Source organism: Mauremys mutica, chromosome 1, assembly GCF_020497125.1.
Source record: "Mauremys mutica isolate MM-2020 ecotype Southern chromosome 1, ASM2049712v1, whole genome shotgun sequence".
Taxonomy (NCBI): Eukaryota; Metazoa; Chordata; order Testudines; family Geoemydidae; genus Mauremys; species Mauremys mutica.
In genome coordinates this window covers 268,937,674-268,960,808 of record NC_059072.1, presented here as the reverse complement: position 1 = coordinate 268,960,808, position 23,135 = coordinate 268,937,674, and the positions used below count along the sequence as shown (strand labels likewise).

General features: G+C 38.7%; 1 protein-coding gene across 4 annotated transcripts in view; it reads right to left on the bottom strand.

The window, feature by feature from the left end:
• Positions 1-258: 258 nt before the first annotated feature.
• The window catches only part of ABCC4 (ATP binding cassette subfamily C member 4), a 228,647-nt gene continuing 205,770 nt past the window's right edge, over positions 259-23,135 (bottom strand). For all 4 annotated transcript variants that reach the window (XM_045009855.1, XM_045009864.1, XM_045009873.1 and 1 more), the window contains 2 exons: positions 8,753-8,887; positions 259-1,500 (listed from right to left, as the gene is read on the bottom strand). In XM_045009855.1, the coding sequence (XP_044865790.1) occupies positions 1,393-1,500; positions 8,753-8,887 (243 nt within the window). In that variant the 3' untranslated portion in view covers positions 259-1,392. The remainder of the gene's footprint in view (positions 1,501-8,752; positions 8,888-23,135) is intronic.

Here is a 23,135-nt window from a genome sequence, read left to right as displayed (position 1 = left end):
GTCAGTGCTAACGAGGCCAATGCAATCAAGGTGGATGTCGCCTATTTCCAACAGTTGACAAGAAGGTGTGAGTATCAGCAGAAGGAAAATTACTTTTTGTAGTGACTCATCCGCTCCCAGTCTTTATTCAGGCCTAACTTAATGGTGTCCAGTTTCCAGCACTGACCTCCCACTTGGTAAGGCAACGCCCATCTTTTCATGTGCTGTAATATTTATACTGCTTACTGTATTTTTCACTCCATGCATCTGATGAAGTGGGTTTTAGCCCACGAAAGGTTATGCCCAAATAAATTTGTTAGTCTCTAAGGTGCCACAAGGACTCCTCGTTATTTTTGCTGATACAGACTAACACCGCTACCACTCTGAAACCTGTCAAAATTACAAGTGATACTTTTCTATCCATGAGAGCTGAAATGGCAACTTCATAAAGCTTCATTTAAACAGAATTCCTGATGCAAATTTTTTAAATGCATTAATTTAAAACAGTAAAATAAAAAAGTATATTTAATGAATTTGCTGTGTACTCTGCAGGTGGAGATTTGGCTTGAATTGTATTAAGGCACAATAAATGCAAATAATGTATACATTTCACAATGTGTTTTGCAGAAGATAACTTTCCACTACATAGTGTTTACTGATGACAAGTCTTTCAATAAGTATTTCCTCTAGTAAATTTAATACTTTTTTCTTTGATTAGCTGGATAAAAAGAGGAATGTATATTAAATTATTTAAATATTGGTGCAGTGCAAAATATAAGCAAAATGCAACCATTCTAAGATACAGTAGATATTGATTTTCAGCATTTGGATCTCAGCAAAGGAAAACCGAAATTTTTACGTTAATTTCTACACACCATACCTGTATTACATTTTAATTTTAAAATTTATATTTACAGCAATATGTGAACTTATCTCTATAAAAATATATTTTTGTTTCTGCCAGTTTGTAAAACTGCTTTAAAAAGATGGAGTATATAATAAGTACTGCATTAGAAAATGGCGTGTTATATTATCAAAACTGCTGTAAGACAAATTTTAAAGTGACACTAAACAAATTGATTTTACATTCTTTCCAAATGGGAAAATAGAGAAACTCCAGGTTTTCTAATAACCTCTAAAACTGCACCCTGGAATTGTTAAATGCCCTGCATCTGTGATTTAAATATGAAAGTCTCTGCAATGTAACTTTAAAAAAAAAACCCTAGATTTGCCTAATTCCTTTAGCAATGGAAATGTATTTAAAATTAAAGAAAGAGCTAGATGAAACATTTTTCTTAATATTAAATATGATTGTTGTCTAGTGCAAAAAGCTCCACTCTAAACACTGTCAGTCATCCAGTTTAGATGGTTTCCGGTTTGCATTCCATAGAAAGCAATCACGTCTACGCTGGATCACAGGGCAGTTTCACATAAGATTAATCCTGAGGCAGCATCTATTGAAGAATCTGTGACAACTTGACCATTCTGAATAACTTCTGGGTAATTTTTACTGAAGTAGACCTAGAAAAAGAAAACGTCCATACACTGATTAATTTTACCCATCATTGTTAAACATTTTTTAGTTTCAAAAGACATAATTCTCCAGATTAATGCAATGTAAGCACAGAAATTAATTTCCTTAAACTAAAGTTCCTGTTCAGTTTCCTTAACAAAATTCAAGAAATAGCTCCTTACTCACTGAGAAATTACTAAAATTACTCTCTGATCTTGCTCTCTGATCAGAATAAAGTGTAACTGATTCCTCACATGACCTGTAGATCCACTCAAGTTCTGATAATTCAGATCAATAGATATATTTTATCACTTTGCATTAAACAGATAAGTAAAATTATTTTACCTGTTCAAAACATGGAGATAAATTAAAAACAGGGTGACAAAGAGGTTGGGAAATCTAGAGTCTGCACAAGGGTTTCTCATTTTCACACATAAAATGAACACAATGGATTTGGATGTTAATATCAGGTTGTAATCCTTATATTTTACAAACTATGATTGACAACCATTGAAACTTCACAGTATATGTATGAAATATCCCAGCGTTTAATTTGTGCTGCAGAGCAGTTATAGGGCCTATAGAAATGTGATCTCTGGATAGTGTACCACAATAATGAAAGGAGAAGCAAAAGCCTTAACAATGACTCAACCAAGCAACTTCTCTAAAATGTAAGATGATACCAAATAATAGGACAGTTCTTTGCCAAGCCTTTGAGTTCTTGAATTCTACCAATTTCTAGCTGAACTAGAAGAGATACAGGTTTCCTGATAAATGTATAATCAGAACATAAAGGAAATGAAATGCTGTCAAGTTTCACTGTTCCACAATCATCAGTTTTTAGTAGCTGTATCATATCTCTGTTCCTTGACAGATGCGCATAACAAAATGAAATAATGTCAAGACTTGTGTGCTCTTATCTGAAAATGTGTTTGGGTGAAAAAGGACTTCAAATGTAATTTTTTCAAAGAAGAATGTGAAAAGTTTTGTTTGAGCCTTTAAAAAACAGAAAATACGCTATCTTTCTGAGGCTGACATGTGTCACAAGTTAGGTCTCATATTCAAACTGTCCTGAATATGGCTTGTGAAACATTTCTCCTATTTATATTTTGGGGGCACTGTCAACAAAGTTAGCTTTGCCTGATAATTATGTTATTTTCATATATGAATAAATGTATAGGACATATGATATAAAAAAGAAATAGCTGTATTATACAAACCCTCCTATTTGTCTGAATGTCTCGCTTTGTGTACACACACACTAATGCAGTGTATTTGTACAATTTTCAAAGAATATTAAGGTTATGATTTGAATCAACAAAAGGACTGGAAGTCAAGCGTTCTCCAGTAACCAGCCATAATGGGGCGCACTAGAGGAAAATTATCTAGTGCCTGGCTGCATCTCCAAATTGGAGGTTAGAGCCGTAGTAGTGCATTTCCATCTTTTTACTGATTTAAGACATAATTTTAACATATTTTTACTGTAGCTTTTGACAGTGAATTTTCTTAAGGAAAGGTAATAGAAAACCTCAGCACATTACCGGGGATACAATGAAATGGCAGTAGCTTTTCAACCATCTCACTGTAAGCATATGGGAATCCTTCCCTTGGGCCTGATATTGAAAGATGCAGAATGCCCACAGTTCAAGTGTGGAAGGTACACAGTGCCTCACATAAGGCAGGTCTTCCACTAACATTAACAGGACCGTAATGGCATTAAAACTTCTAAAAAGTAATGCACTGCATGTACAATAGCTGATATTTAAATATAGATCTGTAAGCAAAAATCTTGCTTTTATCAATATATCCAAAGGCTGTTAATACCGTAATTGCCCATTCCTGGTGCCACTGAAGTCAGGAGCAAAGCGTCCCTTTACGTCAGGACTGGAGTCCAAATGGTAAATGTTGTTTATCTGAACAAATCATTGCTGAGTGTGGAGCAGTGGAGTAAACTAAACTCAATGAACATGTTATTCCTTCTGACAATTATTTTTCTTTTTCTTATGATGATCTCCTAACAGCTCCTTTTAAATTGAACATAGATAACAACAATGTTCACTTAGGGCTCAATCCTGCAGAGAGGCTTGGAGGTGGTTGAGCAGTGTCGCACAGCATTCAGACTCATAAGCAATTCTAGCGTGCTCAGCAGGGTGGACTTTGAGCTGCATCATACTAAGCCAGGGTTGCTGCCTTTTACATTTGCAGAAAAATAATAAGGAATGCTAAGCGGCTGAAATGGGCAGAATTGGGGGAGGGAGGTGTTAGAAGCTGACCCAAGATTTTCAAAAGGAACTACTAAACTTGAGTGCCTGCATCCTTGGATATCTAACCTGAAACACGTAAGGGGGGCAACTTTCAGAAAATTAGGTCCCTTTAAGTTGTCTCAAGGTGGACAGTCAAAATTAAAGACACTCCATCACTGGTGACTTATGAAAATCTTGGCCCTGATGCTAAAGTGTGCATTCCATGCATTTAAATTAGATGCACAGCTGCCCTACTGCTCCATAAAACTTACTGTAACCTGCAGCAACTTGTTGCCAGTGTATGCTGTGCTGCAGGATTCAAGCAAGGTCAATGCAAAACTCAGAAATGCCTATCAGCCAACAAAGCCACATGCTGAACCATTTTGGTAAGGCAAACCATTGTCAAATAAGTATATGGTTTGAAAAAGATTACAATCTAATTCTTACCATTATTTAAGGTGCAGCTGGTTTTGGATATCAGAATGTCTTAGGAACCACAGTAGGAACTTATGAGAACACAACAACAAGCATATCACAACAGAAAGAGGAGCCATTAGGATCAGCTCTTCTAACGGCCATGGCTACACTTGCAAATTTGCAGCGCTGCAGCAGGGTGTGAAAACACACCCTCTCCAGCGCTGCAAACTGCAGCGCTGCAAAGCGCCAATGTGGTCAAAGCCCCACAGCGGCTCCCAGCGCTGTACGTTATTCCCCACAGGGAGGTGGAGTACGGACAGCGCTGGGAGAGCTCTCTCCCAGCGCTGGCGCTTTGACTACACTTAGCGCTTCAAAGCGCTGCCGCGGTAGCGCTTTGAAGTGCAAGTATAGCCATAGCAGTGTGCAAGAAGCACAGGGGCCACTAATAAAGGAATCTGTAGTTAAGCTTCCTGCTCCTTTCACAATTGTGCCACATCTGTAGTTCTGAGCAGTTGCTGAGATTCTCTTTACTCCCATATTTTAGATGAGGAGCTAACAGGTACCATGCTCTGCTCCCTTAGCAGATACTTAGCTTGTATCTACACTCTAGCCCAGTAGTTATCAAACTGTTTCACAGCATGAACCACATTCTAAGAGAGATTGTTTCATGGATCTCTTCCCCTCCTGTATACAATCACATAACACTCCTGTATCAACAGCAGGTGATTACATAGACAAGTACTATTAGGCAATTCTGTTACATATTTTGAGCTGTCCTTGAATGCAGTTTTGCAACTGGAAACAAAAGGAGACATCACCATGTGGTCAAACTCTCTGCAGATGACAGTTTCAGAGTCTTGGCTCTAGCCTGTCCATTCTCTGCAGGATTGAGCCCTAATTTCCCATGAAGTTGGTTTTAGCTTTGTAGACAAACACTGATTTAGAACTTTTAATTCTGTTTATATACATTTAATTGGTTCCTTTAAACATAATTTCTATAAATTCCAGATATATCAAATTTACTTTTTTTTGTTTTCTATATAATTATCAAACAGAATATGATGAACCCTTTTCTCTAATAATGTATCAAAATATGATTCACCATGCAACATCCTGGGAAACACAGCATGCTCTGGAATACATTCTGGCCGGGATCATGAACAAAGAATTGTTTCCAGAGTTCTGAAATTGGTGCTACATAGGAGAGTTATAATATAAGACCTGCTTTGCTTTTGCCATTCAATAAACCTGTTAATTAGTACACATAATTATAAATAAGGCCTTGTGTACTCTGTAGCTGTAGAATTTGCTGCAGAATACACCGCGGCTGCTAAATTGTATTCCAATCGAATCTCCCTAGACATCACTGCTGTGAAGAAAACACTGAAAGTGTGAACTTATGCAGTGGTCTCTTCCTGCATCTACAGAAAGCCAGAAACAATAACCTTGAGGGGCATGATGTGCCCTGTTCATTGAAATCTGTGGACTCTTTAATGCCATCGCTCCATTCTTCAAAGATGTCAAAGAATTGCCTATTTTTACTATGCAATTCTCCACTTTGCTGCAGCCAGGCACCGGCCATTTTGTTTCCTGAATCTCAGCCATGCTGCCTGCCCAGTGTTCTCCAGCCTTCCCCACAAATTGGATTCTAATGCATGCTCCTCATACTGTTCTATGAAGCCAGGCAGCAATATCCAAGGGAGCCAGAGCTGGAGTTCAGTTTGCTGTCAGGTAATGGGGAAAGCCAGCAGCATAGTTTGGCAAGCTGGGTTGCCTTGATAAGAATGCAGCAACGGTTGCGTTGAGAGACTGGAGCAAACTGCAAACTCCTTTCTTCACTGACACACATTTGGGGGGTAGTGGCAAAGAGAAGAGAGGAGAGAAGGAAAGAGGTTCAGCTCTACTGAAGTCATCTAGCACAGGTCAGAAGCCAGGGCAGATGGTCTGCCTGCAAGTCATAGCAAAGAGATGGTGAGAAAGGTCAAGAGAGAATACTGGGATGTGGAGCTGAAGGGGTGGGGGACTGGGACAAAGACAGGCTGGAGGGGTCGGGGCAGAAGCGTCTGTCACTAAAGCCACTAAAGTCCCCTCAGAATCTGGAATAGAAACCAGGATTCCAGAGTCAATATTCCTCTCTACTCAGCAAATAGCTGTATAACCAGATGACAAAATTTGTGCTGGCCCACACAGAAGATGATAACCTACTACTGAGATCAGCTACTCCTTTAGCTCAAGTAGCAGAGCTCTGAGTGGTGGATCTAAAGATTCAGATTGAGCAGGGGGTTGGACTAGATGACTTCCTGAGGTCTCTTCCAACCCTAATCTTCTATGATTCTGGAATAGTTGAACCACTGTGTAGGAGACCATACAATTCCATGTGATGGAATTTGATTTTTCTGATTGCTTTTTTAAAAATCCAGGAAGTTACACACAAAAAACTACCTTAATGTTAAGAATGCAAAGTCAAACAGTAAGAAATTAGGCAATATCACAATAAAGTTGCCTGTGCAATCTTAATTCTCCCCCTTGGTCATATGCATTATAGTACGCTCTTTAATTACATGATCACATACTGCTTGTTCATAGGACCCCTGCATCTTTCGGTGCACAAGATGGGCCTGTTCTGAGAATAAAGCAGGGTTGTGTACTGAAGGAGGCTGTTGTCTGTAGGACTCCTGCCTTGTTTGTTGCAGAAGCTGGAAGGTGTATAGTGAATGAGGCGGGCAGAAAAAAAGGAGAGTCTCATGGTTAAGACAGTTGACCACCAATCCGGAGAATGGGATTCTATCCCTGCCTCTGCCACAGAGATCCTATATCAGGGATGAGCAAACTACGGCACAGGGGCCACATCCGGCCCTTCAGACATTTTAATCTGGCCCTCGAGTTCCTGCTGGGGAGCAGGGTCCAGGGTTTTCCCAGTTCCGGGGCTCTGGCTGGGGACCGGGGTCATGGGCTTGCCCTGCTCCATGCGTGTTGTGGCTCCGCGCGGCTCCTGGAAGCAGCAGCATGTCCCCTCTCCGGCTCCTACATGTAGGGGGATCCAGGGGGCTCTGCACACTGCCCTCGCCCAAGCACTGCCTCCGCAGCTCCTATTGGCCAGGAACCATGGCCAATAGGAGCTGCAGGGGCGGCACCAGCGGACAGGGCAGCGCGCAGAACTGCCTGGTCACACATCCATGTAGAAGCCGGAGGAGGGACACACCACTGCTTCCGGGAACTGCTGGAGGTAAGTGTCACCCGGAGCCTGCACTCCTGACCCCTTCCTGTGTCCCAACTTCTTGTCCCAGCCCTGATTCCCCTCACCCTCCAAACCCCTCAGTCCCAGACTGGAGCACCTCCTGCACCCCCAACCCCTCATCCCCAGCCCCACCAGGGCCTGCACCCCCAGCCGGAGCTGCACCCTCTTCCCCCCACACTCCAACCTCCTGCCTCAGCCCAGAGCCTCCTCCCACACTCTGAACTTCTCATTTCTGGCTCCAGCCCAGAGCCCACACCCCCCTCCCAAAACCCAACCCCCAATTTCGTGAGTATTCATGGCCCGCCACACAATTTACATACCCAGATGTGGCCCTCGGGTCAAAAAAAGTTTGCCCACACCTGTCCTATGTGATGCTGAGCAAGTCACTTAAACCAAACTTGTCAGGGGTGGTCATTAACTGTGTGTTCCTCATTTCCTAGGTGCCCAATTTGCGAGAACTAGAGTTTGATTTGTAGACATGCTAAGCATTCACAGCTGCAACAGAAATCAGTGGGAGCTGTACTCAGAACAAAAAGTGCTATAAAATGCAAAATTCTTTAAAAAAAATCAGGCTGCAGGCTTATCAAATTGGGCACCCAAAATTAATACACATTTGATCTTAATGTCTCTGTGTCTCAGTTCCACCTTTTGTAAAGTAGGGATAATACTACCCCCTCATCTCAGAGGGATGTTGTGGAAATAAATCAGTAAATGTTTGTGAAGCACTCAGATGCTGTAATGTTAAGAAAAGCTCATGAGGAAATTAATAATTCTTTATTCAGAGCTGGTTTGAATAGTGTGCAATAAATAAGGCCTGGAACCATACAATGAACAATGAAGAGAAAGCAAAATATTGAACAGCCACTCATTCAATGAGCACCATTCATCTTGTGCACTGAGCAAGGAAAAGATAATAAGTGATCATATAACTAACAGCTGTGTCACAAGGGGGCCAAATTTAGGTTGCATGGGCAACCTTAATTTTGTCATTTTCTAACTTCTGAGTGCTTGACCTCACAACCTTAATGTTCTTTCAGGGTCATTTTTTTTCTGAGTCATGTATGTCTATAACATACTCTGACACACACTATATTATTTATACATGAATATATGCACAAACACATACAGATGCAAACAATCCCAAGCATAATCTTTCAACTCAGAATATATATCATTTTGAGATCTGGATGTATATTATTTTATATCCCAGTAATAAAGCATAGTATATAAGGGTTTAGAATTGAAAAACTGATAGACCCTTAACTACAGGAGCGGATGGGGCCTGCTCTAATACGGAATATGCTAACTTGTGAAAAATAAGACTAGAGACACAAACTTAATTACAACTTCTTTTAAAACTACCTGTTTTGCTGTTTCAATCAGAGCAGCAGCTTCAGCCTTGCCCACTTGTTGCACCATCTTGTAGAACAGGCTCTCTTTTTCTTGTAGCAAAATGTATGGCTCATTATATTCTTTTAGTCTTCCAGCATCTAAAACCTGTTAATCAGCAGCAACACACCTATTAACACATGAAATTCTGAAACATATTATAGGTAATTCACTACAACAGTAGGGATGGTAGGTGGGTTTTTTAGACTGTATTCTTTGATTTAATGTTAAAATGCATTATATGGATTGAAGGTTGAAGATAAAAATATCCTTTTAGTGGGAGCATGGTATATTTTCTGTTTCTAGACCAGGGAGTATGTTGGGAAGATACCTACCCTGAATCTATTCTTTACACATAATAAAGATGAGGTACTATCAGAGAGAGAGGTGTCAAAACAAGAAGTGCTAGAACAAATTCATAAATTAAAAAGCAACAAGTTGTTAGGCCAACAGTACACGCTCAAGAATTTTGAAAAAAAATTAAGAGTAAAGTCGGTGAGCTGCTAGGAAATATGTGCAGTCTCTCATTACAATCAGCCACTCTGCTAAAGAACTAGAAGGTAGCAAATTTGTACATATATAAATTATATTTAAAAGACACTGAAGGGGTGATCTGGGGAATTACAGACTATGAAGTCTTACTACTTTCCTTGGTAATTTGATCAAAATTATAATTAAAAATAGAATTATAAAGTACTTAGTAAATCATGATAAATTAAGGATCTAACCACCTTGGCTTTTGCAAAGGAAAATTATGCCTCACAAATTTATTAGAATTCTTAAAATGCATCAGTAACACAGTAGATAAAGGAGAACTGGTTGACAATTTATTTGGACTTTCAAAAGGCTATTGAAGGAACTAAGTACGCACAGTACTAGAGACAAAGAATGTTCATTGCTCAGGAAGGAACGCACTAAGAGACAGAAAACAAAGAGTAGAAATAAATGGTCGATTTTTACCATGGCAAAAGCAGGATACCACAAAGTTCCATACAAAGACTGATGTTCAATATATTTATTTGCCGTCTGGAAAAGAGGTGATTAGTGAGGTGGCAAAACTTGCAGATGATACAAAATTATTCAGGTAAGTCTAGACCAGGGAGGACTGTCAACAACTTCAGAGGACCCGAATGAAAAATGAATGAGCACCAGTGGCAGATGAAAATCATTTCTGACAAATACAAAATAATGCATATTGGAGGGAACACTTAACGACTCATATACTCTACTGAGTTCTAAAGTAATTATATGACTCAGGAAAAAGACTTGGATATCATGGTGTACAAACTATATTCTAAGAGCAGTAGCAGTCAAGATATCAAACAAAATGTTAGGATGAAGAGGGGAATTGAATGGAAAATAATATAGAAAATATCTTTCTATTATATAAATCAATGATATGCACTCACCTGGAATACTGTACCCGGTTTTCAAAAAGGATACAGCAGGAAGACAGGGACAGATGATGGGAATGATTAGAGAGACAAAAACTCATATAGAGAGATGTTAAAGAAGTTGGGATTATTTACTTTAAAGAAGAGATGAATAAGAGGGAACATGATAAAAGTATTCAAAATAGTAAGTAGTATGGAGAAGGTAGCTCAAAGACATGTTCTCTCTCTCTCACAACACAAGACCAGCAGACACTCATTGAAATTGAATGGTAGCAAATTCAAAACGATGATGAGGAAACTGCTTCATACAACGCCTAACCTGCCTATAGTGCTCATTGTGACAAGATATCATTGAGGCCAAGAGGTTAGGAGGATTCAAGAATGGATTGGATGTTAATATGGATAACAAGAACATACAGAATTATAATAGTAAATACTAAAAAAAGGTAGGAAGCAATATACGCTGTCATATTTCAGATTGTAAGTCAAACTCTTACTCTTAGGGGTTAGGAGGAAATGGCCCATGAAATAGGTAATTCCAGAATAGTTAGGTTTCTCATAGTTTTCTCTAAAGCTGCTAGTACTGGTGACTGTCAGTGACAGAATACAGGACTAATTGGACCAATGGACTGATCCATGTGGCAGTCCCATGTAAGAATTAGGCATTGTTGATTCTTTCTGCTAATGTGTTTTAAATATCTTGACCTAGCATTGGGAAATTCAAACTCCCAGCTCTAAGCTACCAGTTAAATTAGAATGTACCAGTTATTATACATTTAGAAGTATAATATGATACATTATATTTGAACATATGATAATCAAGATCATATGTAGCAATTATTACAAAAATATTTTGCAGAGAAGTAGCCATAGACTTTTTTCCATTTAAAAAAGCTTCTATAGTAAAGAAAAATGCAAAGTATATGCAATGAATTCCTCTAGAGAAAAATATATATCCAGTATTGTTATGTGTATGGATGATACAAAGTGTTAATGGAAAAGTTTTTCAAGTTATATTACACAGCACATAAATCACTCTTACTCTATAATAAATGCTCAAAGTATGTCACCTGGGCAGGTATTAATTATACATGCAGATATTTCAATATTCTTACACCCATCAGTATTAATCTGCATATTTAAGGATAAATTACAAACATAATTTTCATTACAATCTTTCATTTACTACAGTAAATCATAGTTAAATGCAGCTTTCTTAAGCATTTAAGGATAATTGAATCTATCATGCATACAGTACGTACATAATAATTAAGATGAACTATAATTTGGCATTCCAAGTTAGGTGCCTTGAATGTGCAATTTTTTTTAAAGGATAGCACTTTATTATGTAACCTCTCCTTATGAAATCAAAGACAAAGCATATTCTCTAAATATAGGATGCTCTCTCTCTCTCTCATGTGAAGAACTATGTAGATAATATGAAGCTATTTCCTATGTAAAATACTGTTTTATACTCGTATGGACTACAGATTGTGCTAAAGCTACAAAGAACTTTGTGAACAATTACAAAAAACAAACTACTGGATAAAATTGAAAGCTTTTGACCTCTAAAAGCCCTAAATGGCCTGGGAGCTACTTATTGAAAGACTGCATCTCTCCTGTGCCATGCTATTGCCACAGCTGCATTCAAAGGGGACAGATGAGATGGAGCCCCCAGTATCAGAGGGCAGCGGCTGATGTTGCATTATCCATACACACTCCTCAGCTTTGGAACTCACTCTCCACAAGTTTAAAACAGCTCTAGTTTATCAATCTTTGGAGCAGCATGCGAGGCCCATATGCTTTCGCTAGCTGTGAGGAAACAGGAAGGCTGTGGTGGGAGTTCTTAATAATTTAAAATATGTTTTTCACTGCCGGATTATCATTAGTAGATATGAATACTGATTAATGGTTAAAGGAGTGTGTGTGGGGGGGCTATAGGTATGGTCTATTTGGTGCTTATATATTTAAGAATAATCCATGAATGCCTAGAGTAAAAGATAGACACTCTTCTTTAAGTGGCCAAATATAAAAATCAAAATAAATAAAATACTTTGGCCAAAAGTCACACTCTGAATGAGTAGTACTTTACTCCAAGAGTTAGACCTATTAAAATCAATATCATTATTTGCAAAATAAGCTGCTACTCAGTGTAAGAAAGACAGAATCTGGTCCATAACCACTGACACTTATCTTCTGATCAAATTACATCCAAAGTGTAACCCATACCACCGTGCAATATGACGAAATTCAGCCCAGACACTTTCTCAGGTAGTTGTACCTGTTGAATTTGGTCCAGAAAAGTTAGCAAGATCAGACAGGAGTAAGATAAGCATGGACGCAGGTGTTGGTGTTAGACTGAAGTCAGATCTTGATTTCAGTGTAAGTGCCGACACAGATTTTATCTGACACCTTGGACAAATCACTTAATTTCTCAGTGCCTCAGTTTCACTATTTGTAGCCTCAGAGGGATGTTGTAAGGATTATGAACTGCTTGTAAAGTTATTTGAGATCTTTGGATAAAAACACTTTATAAACCCAAAGCAGTAGCCTATAAATTAGCACCTGATTCTCCACTGCCTTGCACCTTGTGCATCATTTATTTACGTCGGTGCAAAGTGAGTGTAAAAAGCAACCATTTTGATTTGGCAGCATTTTTTACCCACTTTGCACTCATTCTGCCCTGGTATACATGACTACACAAGGAATAAAGCTGAGGAAAGTCAGACCCTTATGTCTAATCTTGTCATTTACTTTCATGGGGCTATTTTCCTGAGTAAGAATAACTCACATAAGTATGAGTTTACAAGGTAGGATCTTGGTGATCACCCACAGGACTATATGAGAGGTAATCTTTAAAGTTAATGGAAGACATTGATCCACCTTAATATGCAAAGTGCATGTGATTATAATTTATTTCTGCCCAGAATGCCATTTGTACTCAGGCAGTATTGGCCATACAGTTTTTACTTTAAAAATGTGTAAATGTCTCTCTTGGTTCTTGAATGGAGCCCCCTAGCCATTTCTGAACCACAGGATGTTTCATCTGAGTTGAGGAGTCTTCTTGGGGTGAACAGCTGTCATCCACCCCATCACACACAATTTAGTGTGAGAGTTACCAAAAGGGAATAGTACCACATTGGATAGAAGGCACTACTAAAGTTTAGTTTGACAAAGAGAGAGAGATCAACAGAGAAAAGAGTGGGAAAGGGTTTAACAAAATTAGGGGAAAGCAGCAATTTTACAGTGACTTGCAAAAGCAAATTTGGAAGTGCAGTGTTATCCATACAAAAATATATCTTCCCCACGGCCTCTCTAGCCAGCCTCTGGGGGTTATTTGCTTTTGCCACAAAAATATTTCTGAGCTACGTTTTTATAAAGATTTATTTTTATGCCACAAGTTTGTTGGCCATTTTTTCTCTGGTATCTATTGCAATAGTATGTTTTCTCCCCTTATCTGGTGCAATTTTTAAGGATTATTTTTTATAATTTCATTTTTATTTATTAACCTGGACCCACTCTGTGCAAAAGTAGATTTTTTCACTATCTGTGATCTTAAAGAATGATGCATTCTGAGCGTCCACTGCAAAGAAAACTGGCCAGCAGACTTCAGGAATATTATTTTTTGCTTAAGATCAGTACATAATAAATTTAAACTAAACTCCCCTCACAGACTGATTATTTTGGTCATTAGGCACATTTTGGTTGCGCATTCTGTATTCATGCTTACTTTTGCAGCTCACTTTACGAATGTAGAAAAATATAAGCCAAATATAAAATACAGGATAAAGGAAAGTTATGTTAAATCTAGAGGTCTTTTTGGCAAAGAGTAAAAGGGGTTTAAAAGATTTTGAAGACAAAGAAAGTACATATTATATAAAAACAAGATTTGATTTATGCACTGAAATGTAAGTGACAAAGCATGTGAACTATTTATGTTTCTTTGTATATCCCTGTATCTGTCCCACATTACTGAGTTATGCAGGACTTGGTGAATTCAAATGACGTACATTCACCGTACTCTATATAAATACTAATTTTGAAAGTGAATAATACTTTTCTTCTTACATGATCTGTGTTATCTGCATTACCTCATCAAGCTAATGTATCACAAGCTACAGATTAAGGTAAAGCATACAGCCTTTGAAAGTGGTCTAACAAATATTATGTAACTGTGGCTATTCAACAGAGAGACAAAAGATTTTTTTTTTTAAACTTTGTATATATTATTTTCTAACTTTCAACAATGAAAGAAGCCAAACAAATAGAATCACTACAGTTATAAAACATTCTGAGAAAAATAGATTACAAGGGAATAGTGGTGTATTTCAATTATTAAAGAATGAATAATATTCACCATACAGCCACAGGGAAAATGGGAGATTCAAGAGTTGACCATAAATATTTTTATTTCCAATTAAAAAGAAAACTAATTCAAGCAAATTTTCTCCTGGGGAATATATCTGAATTAATTTGGATTTAGGGAGAACATAACTAAACAACAAAATTATTATAAAGTTCAAAATCCTACTAGGGAAAAATACTTTAAACAGTTATCCTCAGAGGACACATCAAGCTGATCTTCAACAAAATGCTGGCAAGAGAGGAGTACTTAGGAGACACTTTTAATTGCATCATAATTATAAGAAATATATTTTATCCAAGACTCTAGCTAATGCATAGCTTTGTGGGAAAGAATTCAGCAGCTTGTGTCCCAGTTTGAATAAACTCAGATTTAAGTTTTAAGCCTTTTCCTCTTCATCATGGTTTGCCTAGCTGGCTCAGAAACGTATACACATTTGTCATAAAAATAATTTTGTAGATCTCATTCTTCCTGGTACATGGTTGTGATCTGAGGATACAAAGAAGACTGCACATATAGTTCAGGAATAACTATCTCCACACGTGATATAAATGTTCCTCACACCCTTCCTGAGATTTGGTACAACTACTCCACTGTTAAAAGCAGCTCAAATTTGGCACTGATTTCACATACAGTACCGCTTGCTGTATTTCCCCCCACCCCTGTACAGTGCTGAGCACAATGGCGCCTTTAACTTCATTTAATTTGAACAGTTGTCTTTTCATGCTCCTAACCATTTCTCCAATGTCCAGATAGGACTATGGTGTGACAATGCCATTGACCATTAGGATTCTGAATACGCTCTCTCCCCACTTTCTGGGGGAGAAGTAATGCTAAGTAGTCTTGTTCTAGAATCTGGACTGGTAGGACTGCTTAGTCTTAAATTATAGCTCACTGGAAGTTGACCAGGCTACCATCCATTAGCAAATTGCTCTACCCCAACAAAATATGAGTTACCTCCACTCTTGTCAACCTTTACTAATAGGTGCCTAACAGTCTAGTCTTTTTCTATTTGCCCATTTGATTGCAGACATCTGTAGCTAGCTATTATGGCATAACAAAAATCATAGCCATGTACAAACTGCTGAAATTCCTACACTGGTGGCCATCATCTGATACCAACACCTCATGTATTCTGTGTTGGGCAAAGATGTCTATGTGTACCAGTCACTGTGGAAGTTTTTGCATTCTTCAGTCTCTGCAACTCAAAACAACATCTATAATATACTACTAGATTCACATCGTTTTCACTATACAGCATGCAAAGGTCTGCTACCACCTCTGGCCACGGGCAAAACAGTATGTTAAGGGATTACATGCTTCCAAGAGTTTCACTTGCAGGTTTCTCACAGCAGCACAAACTTTAGCACGTCTTCTATTTGTCTTAAGAAAAAGACAAATTTTCTTAAGAAACCAAACAGCAAAGCTTGGGCCATGCACTACTTTATCACAGTGTGTCTTGAAAGAATTATCCATGTCCTTTCCAAGCTCAGTGACCATGAAACCACAAATATTTCACCTGTAGGAGTCAGATCATACATAACTACTAGCTACTCATAAAATGTCCAAAACTCCAACAACTGTGACAAACATTTTCTTATGACCAGCCAGCAATGATAGGTTTCTTCAGTGTAGATAAATGGAGACCTAGCTTGGTTGCGACCCTTAGTTCAGCCATTTTCATGCTTGACAATCAACTTGTGGCTCAAATGACTCTTGCAAATTGCCATGTTATGCCAGAAATTATCTGCTTAAGGTTTCAGTAACTGGTATGTCCTTTTCTGGTCAGTGTTGGGTTTCTGCCAGAGCAAAAAAAATCATTCTTTTTAGTCTGGTGCTGCTGCTATGTGGGTTTTATTACCTGTGGTTACCTCCAAAGGATCTGATTCCTTTGTCCTTCCCCTCTCCCCTCAAATTGTATTGATGGAAGTGCTCACAACAAACACAACTGTATGAATTTCTTTTTCAATCCGGACACAGATTATTTCTGTGGAGATGACAGACTTGAATGCATGAAACAGTCTTCACTTCTTGCAGTAACTCAAATCCAAGTCTTGACTTCGATGCTTCCACATAAAGACACTGCTTTAGCCCAATGTGCTTGCATTAGCAATTAATTGTTTCATTTAGGTGACAGCAGAACCTTGCTGGGCGTCCTATTGAAACTTAGTCTGACTCTTTCTTTAGGAGATCCCTTAGTGATGCCAACTCATCTGAGAGGTGTGGTGTGAACTTGGCAAGGCAAATCAACAATTTTCTTTTCAAGCTCAGCAGGATTCTGACTGTCTCATTTTAGAGATTGCTGCTGAGTTTGCTGGGCCAGGCCTGATACCTTCAGGTGAGGGAATGTGACTGACATACTTTATTTCAGTCATTTTGATAATACATTTGTCCAAATATCTGGAGCATAGCATGTGGCTCGGCATCGTTTTCCTCAGCACAAAGCACAAACATCAATATGTCCTCCTCAACCCCACAAAAAGCACTGCAGAGCTTTAATCCAGGGTGTTTTGAAACACATCTTGAGCTGAATGAATACCAAACAGTAAGCTAGTAAATAAGTCTCTCCCTTGTGGGATAGTAAACATGGTTAGTAAACCTGGCTAGAGAATGGTAATTCCATTTTGTGGAGAATTTTGAGATTTCCAAATTTGGTTTTGTTCCAATTTTCAGCCCAGCTCTACTGGAAGTTCCAGCTCCAGGACAGCCCACCTGGTGGGCTGCCAAGGAGCAAGGAACCCAGAAATCCCGGCCTGCCAAGAACTCATGAGCCTGGTGGGTTGCGAAGTAGCTGAGAGCCTGGAAGCTCAGGCTCCTCAGAAGCATGCCAGGAAGACTGCCGACGAGACAACTGGCTGGAATCCTGCCTGGTTTCCAGCAGGATTTTGTCAGAACTGAATAGTTTCTGCAAAATGTTTTGATTTTGATGTATTGGCAAATTCTGATGACAGACCATTTTGTCAAAAAATTTCTGACCAGCTCTAGCGATAAGTATTCAATTTCTTTTCCAGTTTTTCCAGCCTTGCCTTTCAGATACTGGAAAACTGGGTATCCCAAGAACGTACTTGTCACTTCATCAAATGTATGCATCTGGTAATGGTCCCATTTGATTCCCTTGTTCAGGTGTCATGGAGAGGGCCGGCTCCAGCTTTTTTGCTGCCCCAAGTGGCGAAGGGAAAAAAAAAAGAAAAACCCGATTGAGGTGTCACCGAAGAGGAAGGGAGAGAGTAAAGGACCCGCTGCTGAAGTCTGAAGTGCAGGGAATGAGCTGCCGCTGAACTGCCGCCGAAGACTGAAGCGGAGCAATAGAGTTGCCGCCAAAGTGCCACTGAAGAGGAAGAGAGGGACTGAAGGACCCGCTGCCGAAGTGCCTCTCCAATAGTGGACAGAGTGCCGCCCCTTGCTATTGGCCACCCCAGGCACCTGCTTCCTTTGCTGGTGCCTGGAGCAACCCTGGTCACGGAACTCAGCACAGCTGTAGCTCTCCTGTGTGCAGCTTCTCCTCTGCCACTGCAAAGTTCAATCACCTTCTCTGTAGGATCATCTACTTTGACAATTACCTCTACATGTTCCAGTTTCAATATTTCATTACCTGACTGATTGATTTTTGTGTTGCAGTACAAGTGGGATTTTTCTTGGACCATGGTATGTACTCTGAGACCTATTGGAATCTAGACCTTACTCTAGTGTTCTCTAGCCAATATTTTCAAAACTAGAAACCTAGCCTCTATAGAAGCTGCTGATGCTTAGTACTTTTGAATAACAGGGTCATTTATTCAGGTGCCTAAATATGGATTTAGGAGCCTGACTTTAGGCTCAGAGGTTTGAAAATTTTACCCGCAAATAACTGCTGTAATTCTTAAAAACATCTTTGTATTCTTTCAGTAGGTCATCTGTTTTGATTGATGTCAATTGCACTAGAACTGTGATGTTTCCCACTGACCTTACCCAGTTGATCAGTTCATGATCCAGGATCGCTATAAGATCAGATGCTTCTTGGGTTTCTGTGCTTTTCTATATAATATTGTATACATTTTATACCCTCATTGTAGTTCTCTCCACTTCTGGATTTCAAGCTGTGCATGCAAATTGAACAACTTCTGCTCCTCAGGATGTTTCATGGTTTCCCAGTTCATGCTGGAGTCCAGCAAACTCTATAGTCTTGGCCAGATGATCTATCTCAGCCAGCTTTTGCATATGCAGGGCTTCTGTCTCATGGTAATGCTTGCAGGAGTCAGTATATCCTTTAGGCCGTAGCTCTTCACCGCATAAATGATACTAGACAGAAACATTTGGGCAGAGAGAATCAACTTTCCTGGTGATATGCTCAGCTTCTAGAAGAAACTGCATTGCAACTAACTTCACACTTTTCTACAAGATCAAACCGCCTATAAGGTCAGCTAAAAGAACTTGTAAGATTATCTATAATAATGTCAGCCAATGATTTCCATTAACACAAAAAGCAAAAGATGAGACTGTAAATCATTGTATTCAGAGTGGTGCTAACACAGCATTTATCCTATCTACCAGCTTCCCCATTCAAACTGGTAAACTCATCCATACATGCAAGATAAGCACAACAATATATAGGAACCTGAAATAAACTTTACCAAGGGCACAATACATTAAAAAAAAATATGAGGACAACTAGAATGAAAGAGATTCATTAGAGAGCTTAAGAAATTACTTTTATTGACAGAGAACACAACTCTAGTTCACACGAACAATAGATAGAAAAATCAGTTGTAAATTGCTTGAGTAATAAGAAATTTCAATGGTTTCTCAATATAAACTGGCAAATGCTTTCAATTTAAAAAACAAAAAGAACAATTCTGTACATGGATCCACCACTTTAAAGAGAATACACCAATACCACAGAACATGAGTCACTCTTCATTTCTCCTTCAAGAGTATCATTTCTTGTTTCTTATGCTTCTAAAAACTCCATGGCCTTTGTAGGATAAGTGATGTTATATTTTGTTACCTCTGCTTCGTACTTACAGACAGACATGAGGCCAGATTGGTGAAACAGCTGCTGATAAAACAGAGTGGATCAGACTAAGTCTAAGCATTTCCCAACAGAACAATGGATATTGGCTTATTGCTGTCTGAACTCTTGCGCTCTGGCTGTGAAGTACATTACAGTACTTTCACATTGTCTGCCTGGATATTAGTCATTTAGGATGTAATCAAAACATGTTTTCGGTGCAACAAAGTAACACTCCCCATAAGTTTGAAATTCCCTTTTACCAGAATGGTGAACTACATGTTTTTACATTAGAAGATAAGGTATTGTTTGCATGCACAGTTTCCATATCAAAGAAACATTCCAGTGATATGAAAGTCTCCAGGAGGGAAACATCACTATCATTCAGAAATTTGGCAAATATTTCTCAGCACTTCAAAGATTCCTATAAGGCTTTCCTCATAGAAAAGCACCATGATGCAGGATTCAGAGAGGACAAAAGCATCAAGACTCGAGTATTTTTAGTTCTGCTGATGGCTCACTGTGACTTTGGGCATGTCCCTTAATCTCTGTGTCCCTCAATTTACCCATCTAGAACATGGGAAGATTATTATGGTATTATTATTACAGGAGATGGGTTAGATGATCTGACCTAACAAGTCTTTTCCAATTCTAGTTTCAATAACTCTGAATACTTCCCTACCTCGCGGGGTTGTTGAGGTTTAATTAATTAATGTTTGTACTGAGCTTTGAAATTTCCAGATGAAAGGTTCTGTATAATGCAAAATATTATTACTCATTGATGTGATTGTGTTGGAAAAGTATCCTCTTACACAATACAACTCTTCTCTCAATGATTTCAAGTGTTTGAAGTTTTGATAAACATATTTGTAATTAAGAAAGATACAGTGGAGATAATCTTAAGGCGTGACCTGGATTATGAAACCAGAAATATGGCTTTAGGGATGGAACTAGAATTAAAACAATTCCTAAGGCCAACTCTGTCTGTAGTTGGGTAAAAAGAATTCTGTTCTTCCTTTTTCTCTTTCAGTTAATCTTCTTTCCTTTTCCAAAATAGAACAGATTATTATAGTGGGTGTGAATAGAAGATTTACCATTTTTTCACTAACCTAACTTTTATATTTGCTCATGACTTTCTCAAAAATTTCCTTGATCTAAAAATTTCCATGCTTGGACTCAGCCTAAACATGAATATTGTTGAAAGTTTTAGCCAACTCTATCTAGTCATTTAAATATTTGAGCATTAAACAAAAACCAGCAACAACTTGTCCCTCTATTCCAATTAGAAATACGTTCTGGTTACTTTCACTATCCTTATCAAGTATTTATGAAGGAATTTGTTTTGTTTTGTTTTGCAGATTGCATTTAGATATGTGGTTTAAGCCAGTTTTGTTTGGTTTAGTTAAGTGTGATTTCACTCCAAACCGTAAAAATATCAGTTGTAGGGGTCCAAATTACCAGTGCCACTGATTTTAATGTCAAATTTGCTACGGCTGCAAGTGACCATGTTGATACCAAATCGTAGCCCACAAACTCATCCTGGGCTCTGACAGTCAGTCTTGCATCGCTACTAAAGTTTCTGCAGGACATATGAAGCCTTCAATATGCATGCATCCCACTGTCTTCAGATTATGCCCCTTTTTAGGCTAATGGGGTTGCACAGGTTTTTGCTGAGGGTAGAACTCCACAGTTCAGCACTAGGGTCAGAATTTTTCTACAATTTCTTTGTGCACAATGGTTTTGTTAGGATATCTCATTCTCAGTACATATGCTGAATGCAAACAGTTGCACCTGGAAACTTATTAGCAGATTTTCTTTTAATTTAGCTTGGTTTTAGTAGAGCTGGTCAGGAATTTTTCAACAGAACAGTTTTTCATCAGATAATGTTTATTCACTGATCCAAACATTTTGCAGAAATGTACCGGTTTTGATGAAATGTTAACCACAAAAGGTTTCTCAGGTCCAGGATGGAATTTCTGGTCTGACAGACCTCCCCCATTCTGTATATATCATTGGTTATGCCACTCACCAGGAGTGAGAGGACCTACATTCAAGTCCCTGTTCTTCTGTTCTCCCACCTCCCAGCTGAGTGCCCTAACTACCAGAGTAAAGAAGAACGAAGGCAAAACAAAATTATGATGATCAACAGATGGCTGTCAGTCAGTGGTGGTATAAGGAAGGCTTTGGGATGTTCGACCACTGGGAGGCATTCATGGACAGAGACCTGTTCTCATGGGATAAGTAGGGAGGGATATAGACTTCTGGGATGGAGGTTGGAAAAGTGATTAAAAGAGCTTTAAACTAGGAACTCAGGTGAGATGGTTGGGAGATACTCATGTAATGTCCATGCCTAATTCTAACATCAATCTGGAGGAAAATCAAGTAAGAGAGAATACAGCAACGGACAAAGGAATAATAGAAGGTAGAAGAATGGACATCAAGAGAAAAGATAGTGCCAATACCAATGAAGCTACCAGGTAGGCATTACTGGCAGTAGAATGACTGCACCTAATTGGGTGAGGAATCTGGTGAAGCCAAGCAGAAAAAACTAAGATGCAAGGACCCTGGGTAACAAAATGGAGGAACTAGGACTACTGCTGCAGGAAGTGAAATCAGATATTATAGGGATAACAGAAACATGTTGGAATAGTAAAGATTGGAGTACAAGTATTGAAGGGTATGTGCTATCCAGGAAAGACAGAAATAAAGGTAAAGGTGATGGAGTAGTATAGTATATTAATAATGAGGTAGATTGTAAAGAAATGAGAAGTGATGGAATGGATAAAACAGAGTCTCTTTGGGCCCAAAATCACTTTGGTGAAGAAAGCTACCAATGGCTCCTCTGGGATAGTGCTTGCTACAGACCCCCAGGATCCAATTTGGATATGGATAGAGACTTCTTCAATGTTTTTAATTAAATAAATACTACTGGGAATTGTGTGATTTAGAGAGACTAATTTCTCAGATACAGATTGGAGGAAAAGTGATACCAATAATAGTAGGACCCATATTTTCCTGGATGTGATAGCTGACTGATTTCTTCACCAAACAGTCACCAAATCTACAAGATGTGATGTCATTTTAGAATTTTTATTGGTGAATAGTGAGGACCTCACAGAAAAACTGGTTGTAGGGCAGAACTTTGGTTCAAGTGATCATGAGCTAATTCATTTTAAACTAAATGGAAAGAAACAAAAACAGATCTGCACTGAGGACCCTTGATTTCAAAAGGGCAAACTTTAAAATATTAAGGGAATTAGTTAGGGAAGGGAACTGGACTGAAGAACTCAAGGACCTGAATGCGGAAGAGGTTTGGAATTACTTCAAGTCAAAGATGCAGAAACTATCTGAAGCCTGCATCCCAAGAAGGGGAAAATATTTATAGAGAAGGATTCTAGACCAAGCTGGATGAACAAGCATCTCAAACAGATGAGTAAGAGAAAGCAGAAAGCCTACAAGGAATGGAAGATGAGATCGATCAGCAAGGAAAGTGACCTTGGAGGTCAGAAAGTGTAGGGGAAAAGTGAGAACTGCCAAAAGCCAAGCAAAATTGGACCTTGCAAAGGAAATTAAAACTAATAGTAAAAGGTTCTATAGCCATATAAAGAAAAA